The sequence below is a fragment of the Arachis ipaensis genome, chromosome B4 (genome assembly GCF_059453495.1).
Source record: "Arachis ipaensis isolate K30076 ecotype BB chromosome B4, ASM5945349v1, whole genome shotgun sequence".
Taxonomy (NCBI): Eukaryota; Viridiplantae; Streptophyta; class Magnoliopsida; order Fabales; family Fabaceae; genus Arachis; species Arachis ipaensis.
In genome coordinates, this window is record NC_142439.1 from 16,614,204 (window position 1) to 16,621,546 (window position 7,343).

General features: G+C 36.6%; 2 protein-coding genes across 2 annotated transcripts; both read right to left on the reverse strand.

Annotated features, from left to right (window-relative positions):
- Nucleotides 1-332: 332 nt before the first annotated feature.
- On the reverse strand, nt 333-4,727 carry LOC107636147 (protein FAR1-RELATED SEQUENCE 5-like). The gene is made up of 3 exons (XM_021120874.2): nt 4,499-4,727; nt 2,763-2,928; nt 333-2,643 (listed from the first exon to the last, which is right to left on the reverse strand). Exon 3 carries the CDS (start codon nt 2,383-2,385, stop codon nt 418-420), a length of 1,968 nt encoding a protein of 655 aa, XP_020976533.1. The 5' UTR covers nt 2,386-2,643; nt 2,763-2,928; nt 4,499-4,727; the 3' UTR covers nt 333-417.
- A 967-nt stretch (nt 4,728-5,694) lies between these two features.
- LOC107639020 (anthocyanidin 3-O-glucosyltransferase 5-like) lies at nt 5,695-6,877 on the reverse strand. Its single transcript, XM_016342429.3, has one exon. The coding sequence runs from the start codon at nt 6,551-6,553 to the stop codon at nt 5,798-5,800; it is 756 nt and encodes a 251-aa protein (XP_016197915.1). The 5' UTR covers nt 6,554-6,877; the 3' UTR covers nt 5,695-5,797.
- Nucleotides 6,878-7,343: the final 466 nt, after the last annotated feature.

Genomic DNA, 7,343 nt, shown 5'->3' on the forward strand with positions numbered 1-7,343 from the left:
TTTTTTGTTTTAGTTCAAATTAAATGTTTTGTAATTTTTTTGGAAAGAATTTTTTGAGGAATTTAATGATATGTGATGAGAAACACCGAATAAACTATACAGAAACCAATTAAAACACAACATGAAAACACCTTTAGCAAAAGATGAAATAGACGTCTTTATCTTAGTGATCACCAAAAGAAAAAATCAATCGATTAGTAGCAAGAGAGTTATAAATTTAAAATCATTTTGAAAACAATTAACAACAAGATAGCAGAATAATAGCTGCATTTTAAAATTGAGAATGTTTTGAAAAAGTGTAATAGCCATTACATGGCCACAAGATACGCGATTCACATTACCTTGTCCTTAAAATCTACCACTCAGTGCGAAGTTTATAAATATGTATCCAATTCCAATACGTAAACCTCAGGAAACTTAGAATGTAGTATCATTTCTGAATGGGTTTAGACTTGCTGTTTCAAATGTCTCTGTTGAAGGATGTATATCCGGCTCCTGAGCACATTGCCGCGATGGTGTGGGCCCATTTGGACATCGCGTCCTACGATGCCCGAGAACGCCGCAGGTGCTGCATCTCCTTCGCTTAATGCCTCTAGACCCTGCAGGTTCGTTGCCTCTGCCGGTTCCCTTCGTCCTAACGCCTATTGGGTCCTTTACTCCCCCTTCCCAGGGTACAGAATGCGTGCTTGTAGCTTGACATTGCAATCCATTCTTTATTTCCAACATATTTGTCTCATGCACAACCTTTTGACAATATGTTTTATAGTCTTCCTCCCTCATACAAGCAACCTTTGCAAAACGCTGCTTACAGTGTTGAAGTAGGGCTCTAATCCTTGCCCGATAAGTTGCTTCTGGATCAATGTGTGGGTTACATACCCTATCCCGGCACAAATCCATTCTCGCTATCTTGGACCACCGCGGCAGAACCAGACTATTGGGAAGCGAAGTAATGTCTAACCGAACAAGAACAGCAATGATATGTACACAAGGGAGGCCAAAGGACTCCATTCTGAGACAAGTACAATGAAATGTGTCCTGTGATGAATTCTGCGTGACATTCCATGTCCTATCCGGCCGACGATATTTCTGTGTGATGTAAACGCAAATATCATCTGCTTCGATGCACTCCACAATCGTAACACGAACCAACCGTTTTAGAGACTCACGATATCTAACAAAAATTTCCCTTGTATAACACAACGCATCTGACTTTTCTAACTCTGGAAACTGAGTCTGAATGACTGGGGTGCCATAAGATGAACGAAACTCTAGCTCGTCCTCATTGTCTCTGAGAAAATCAACACATCGCTGGAAGTTTGTGACAAAATCTAGGACTCCATATCTCTTCTCAACAAAGCGACCAAGCTTTGCATGCAATGACTCACACCGGGAGGTTGTCCTTATCCCTGCAAAGAAAGAACCACGAATGTATGCCGTTGCCCAGCTAGACTTCTTCGTGTACAAATCCTTAACCCACTCATGGTCACTTGTCCCACATTCTTCGACCATTGCTTGCCAGTGCATTTCAAACTCTTCAACCTCAAAGTCTGCAAGCATGCAATGTCTGAACAAAGATGTGAATCTTGGATTACAAACATTGGTTGTCGCATTCCTTATCAAATGCCAGGCACAGAGCCGATGGTGAGCTTCGGGAAACACTTGCTGGATTGCTATATGCATAGATCTATCCCCGTCAGTGATAACCGCCGTAGGTGGTTTTCCACCCATGCACTCGAGGAACTTCGTCAAGACCCACACGTATGAAGATTGTGATTCACAGGAAACCATTGCAGTGCCAAAAACACAAGTTTGCATGTGATGATTCACCCCGGAAAAAACAATCACCGGAAGATTGTATTTATTCCGTCCATATGTTGCATCAAAAGCAAGAACATCTCCAAATAATTTGTAGTCTTCTTGACTACGTCCATCGCTCCAAAACAAATCACACATGTGATTCCCAACCCCAACTTCATACCGCCAAAACATTCTATCATCAATCCTTGATGCATTGGCTAACGCCCTCAAGGCAGCATTCACATCGCCATTTTGAAGGGCTCGCTGCCGCCTAACTTCATTGTACATGTCTCGCTTAGTAAATGAAACTCGATTAAAACCACCAGCTTGTGCAGCTATCGACTCATATATTTTTGGAATTGATATCCCAACTTGTCTCATGCTATCCAAATGGACTATGTCAACATCTGAAATTTTACGGTGTGAAGGCAAGTACTCAACAAACTTGGCAGGTAGAAGATCATGGTTGTGATTGTCCACAAAACGTGACACGTACCATTTTCCGGTGCTATCTCTTGGTTTTATCCGCATCTCAGCTGGACACCCACACCTAGTAACAACCTTATGCTCCCTTTTACGATGATGCATCTGAAGCCATTTCTTATCTCTAAAGCCTTCGCGGTTGCACAGATAAGTGAATCGCAAAAATTCACCTTTCTTGTTTCTTATTTTCTTCCCTTGTCAGATACCAAAACCTCTCACATGGCTGTACTCCTCATACAAACGTGCTGCCTGCTTAGGATCACTAAACTCCATCTGTATAATATCATCGGCAGTTAAAGAAATTCCTTCAACAGACATACTGCCATTTTCCTGCGTCTGCTTCAATGCTTCTGATGTCACGTCCTGCACATATACGAATTAAACCAAAAAAAACTCATTAGGAGTTAATTATTCTAAAGCCAAATACAATGTCACACATTTAATCAGATAACATTCGATTTATAAATAATTATGACATGCACCTCTGAGTAGCCACCACTATCAACCGTATCAAATGCATCTGAAATGCCCGCAAGATTGTCAACTATAGTTGTCGGACCATCTTCCATTTTCTTCAGTGCCTTCCCCTGCCTCCACAAACGTCCAACGATATGATCTAGGTGCCTTCAGTTTTCCCTTTTAATATACCTGTAAATTCACAATATGTTGAGACGTTAATTGTTTATGCATAATTATCATTTCCATCATAAATGCAACTCCAACATTGTCAGTATCACTTTTGAATTCCTTAATGATCAAAATAATTTAAAATTTATGTTTACATTTCATATATTTTCGAAATCATACTTGTATAAGTAATAAGAGACCCTATCACTTTGATGATAGATCTTTCAAATGCTGCAATTTCCATTAAACTCGTTAAGTGAACTTCAAAACATTATTATTCTAAAGTTGTTATAACGAAGACTCAATCAAAATATATTTAAATATATTACATGTACTCAGCTGTATTCTAATAATTTATTATTCTATTTTTTTATCATCTTCATATACATTTGGTAAAAAAAAAATAGATCCAAATCTATTTAACTCAAATTCTTATCTTAACTATTTACAAAATTTAAAATTTTCCTCCCAAAATAAATTCACAAAATTTTTATTCCTCATATCCATTAAATTAAAATTTTTCAATTAAAATTTTTTTAATCCAATGAGACAAAATTATAATACTCATTTTCTTTCTCAATTTCAAGTCCCATCCAATTTACAAGTTATATTTTCTCAAATAATCAAAATTCAGAATCACCTCCATTTTCTTTATCTACCCCCATTTAATTCAATAGTCGAAAATATGAGTACACCAACTAATACATTTTAAACTAAAGCTGTTAAAATTTCTAATTCATCGATCCAAACTACAATTGAATTAATACAGCACACAATATTCAGGATTTTCTCACAATGAAGATTTAGCAGCTATTGATTAATTCAAATTATTTAAAATAACTATAAATATTTTTAATTTAAATTCAACTAAGACAAGCATTACAGTAACAAATCTCAAATTTAGTTTCTCTCTCAACTTTTATGATAAATAGTCTCACAAATAGTTATGTAACACTTTATACGATGCAAAATAAACTCAAACTAAAGCATTACAAATTCTCTGAATATCAACATTTCTAATATTTTCATAAATATCATTATTTCTAAATCAACCTATGCACGCTGTCTTCACTGGTATTAAAATAAAAATCACAGATCTAATTCCAGAGCTAATATATGAAATAAACAAATCAGATCTTTATACCACTTCATAACTGTTCTATTTATGCAATTCACTGCTAAAAAATACCTACATGACTGCAATACACTATTCAAATACCCCAAACTACTAAAAAATACAAAACTAAGCAAATCAAACTACATCTAAAACAACCCCAATGGCCACAAAACTAGTACAGTATCGGCTAAAACATGACTCACACATTGCCCTATTATCAATTCAGCCTATGGCCATAAAACCAATTGCTCAATGCAAACACCAAACTTAATCATTCAAATCCAAACAGTATATCTGAAAATGAACTTTTTCACATTCACGCCTTATTCCCATTAAACAACTCTTTTACAGGAAAAACCTAACCCCCAAAACACCGCTCATACAACAACTAAATTTCTGAAAAAATACCCAAACATTAACAGAAAAATTAACTACATTCATCATTTTTCATGACCATTTATTTGCCTTACTAACCTCAAATCGCCAAGCATCATACTAAATTTTTTCTGGTTTCAATAATATCCCACTCTTCAGGTAACATTGCCGGAGCGGTAATATTTTCTCCTAATAGCATTCTTCACCTTCCGATTCATGGCCAAACACGAGTATCCTTAAAATCATCATCTATCTTTTTCAATAAACTCACTCTGACACCACTCTAAAACCGAGTACAGCGCGCTCACAAGGGAATTTCATTTTTTATTAAATATGTTTATTTGTTAGAGAAGCCTCGCCGAGCCAATTAACTTATTTATCACTAAACAATGTTACCAGCTGACCAAATAAGACTTTTCCATTACACATTTAAAAGACCAAATAGTAATTTCTTATTTTCCTAAACGACAAATTTAACCGGTTGACCTGTCCGTACTGGAAACATTGATGTTCCAGTCAGATACCGTGGAACAGGTGATAATTTTCCGTACATTTATTGGGTGAGTTATAACCTACACCTGTCACCTGACAAGATGAGGTGAATGATACACCAATAATTTCTGACATCTGTTTGTGCCTTGTTGTCAGGTTTTTTTTATTATTTAAACAAAGACTTCTGTAGTTATTATATATTATATAGTGACATTTTAAAAAATTAATATTTGCATAAATACCCCATTTTGAACAGTTGGACTGTTTGCTTAGAGGAACAAAAACACAAACTAAAACATTTTTGTTTAGTCATACCCAGCTATCAAACCCAAAAAACAGTGTCATATTTGAGTGTTCCTTCATTTTTTTGATAATGAATAACATTCATATTTTTTTTTGGGTAACTATTAGTACATTCATATGATCCAACAAAATATAGATAAAATTTTGGTAATTTATTTAATGTACACTTAGCATAACAAAAAATAAATATATGTGATAAATATTTTCTTTTATATGTGATAAATGATTTGGTAACATTTATTTGTTCACAATAATAACTTATATACTTTTTAATTAGACATTATAATGGACTTGCTGAATGCTGATTATGCAGCCAAATAATATAAAATTTGGGAACAAAAATACTGCTGTCTTAATAACTCAAAGTTAATTCAATTGTCTAATTATATCTGCTGATTATTGTTGTTTGTAGATAGAGTAACATAGTCGCAAACTTTGCTGGGATGATTTAATCGATAGATGCATAATATTTGCGTTCAGAAAAAGAAAAAATAACCATATAAAAAGTTCCGACGTTAAAAAAAAAATTAAACATACTTGCTGTGTTTTCAAAATGCTAAACCAAACACTCCCGTAATCAATAGATGCATAATATTAAATTTGTCATGTGATTAGCTTCCGGTGTTGAAGCATAAGAGAATCAAGTGCCTCGTAACTTGACTCACCTTTGGCCAACAATTTCAACACACTCTCTTTGACCTCTTTGACTCTCTCTTTCACCGCCTTCCCTTCTTCACCCTCCATTACACCCCTCACCACTCTCCCTATCTCCTCCCTCCCAAACACCTTCACCTTCACAGCCACCCCAATCTCCTCCGCTATCATGGTGGCATTCATCATCTGGTCAGCGTGAAGTGGCCATGCAATCAATGGCACCCCGTTGCACACACTCTCCATCACCGAGTTCCACCCGCAGTGCGACAAGAACGCACCCGTTGACACGTGCCCTAACACCCTCACCTGCGGGACCCATGAATCCACCACCATCCCCGTCCCACGTGTCCTCTCAGCAAACCCTTCTGGAAGATCCTTCTCTTCTTCTGCACGCGCCACCCATAGAAACCGCTGCTGACTCAGCTCCAGTCCCCACGCTAGCTCACTGATCTGCTCTGCACATAACCTCCCGAAGCTTCCAAACGCCACAAGCACTACAGAACCCGAAGGCTGCTTATCAAGCCAATTCATAATACATTCTTCTCTACTTCTGGAAACCGGTTCGATTTCTTTTACCAATGGTCCGATCGGAAAAGTCGGTGGCGTATCTATCTCTTTGTAGAAACTATTTTCTCCGATGGCTCGAAGTGGTTCCGATTCGAGCTCCTCGAAAGTGTTGAGCAAGATTCCAGAAACCTTGGACATCCTGTTGATGTGATAACGGTACCATTCATCATCGAGATTGTACTTGAGGGGGAGATCAGCAGTTCTGATGATGAGAGGTTTGCAACCGCCGGGGAGTTGGATCGGAGAAACTCGCCGGAGGCTTTGTTATTATCAGCGCTGTCACGGAAGAACAAGGAGAAGGATAAGAAGAGTGCGGATCAATGGGTTGATTTGGGCTTCAAAAAACAGGAAGCCAATATTTGAACAACAAGGACCCAAACGATGCTGGAAGAAATGTTTTAATAAATATGTATTTCATACGATACCAAAAAACATGTATTTTCTATTTTCGAACTTTGTATTATAATTTTTTTATTATTTACAAAATAGACACTACTGGACTAAAAATAAAATTTTCATATAAAACTTGCACACCCGATAAACGATAATAAAGCAACTTGTACTTTGTCACATGATAAAAGATTTTTACACGTGTCATTTATTTGAAAGGGACAACAAAACAAAAAGGACAAGGTGTATTATTCACCTCATTTTGATAGGTGCATGTTATAACTCACCACATTTATTGCTTAAGACACAAACAACAGCATTAGTTTGCCTGAAAATGAAAAAAATTGTGACTGATGTGTGTAGCAACTAGCAAGTGTTTGCCAATGTTGGATCCTTTCAAAATTAAGTGGGCATTGGATATCCATCCAACTTTACTCATAAATCATGTCAAGATTAGTACCAATATGCCATCCATAATAAAAGTGAAATCCCTTTGCTTCCCTTGTTATACAAAATGCTCTAAATTAGCTTACTTTTA

Excerpts from the sequence above, each read along its gene's own strand:
- LOC107636147 (XM_021120874.2), bottom strand. The coding sequence starts at position 2,385 with ATGCATCATCGTAAAAGGGAGCATAAGGTTGTTACTAGGTGTGGGTGT.
- LOC107639020 (XM_016342429.3), bottom strand. The coding sequence starts at position 6,553 with ATGTCCAAGGTTTCTGGAATCTTGCTCAACACTTTCGAGGAGCTCGAA.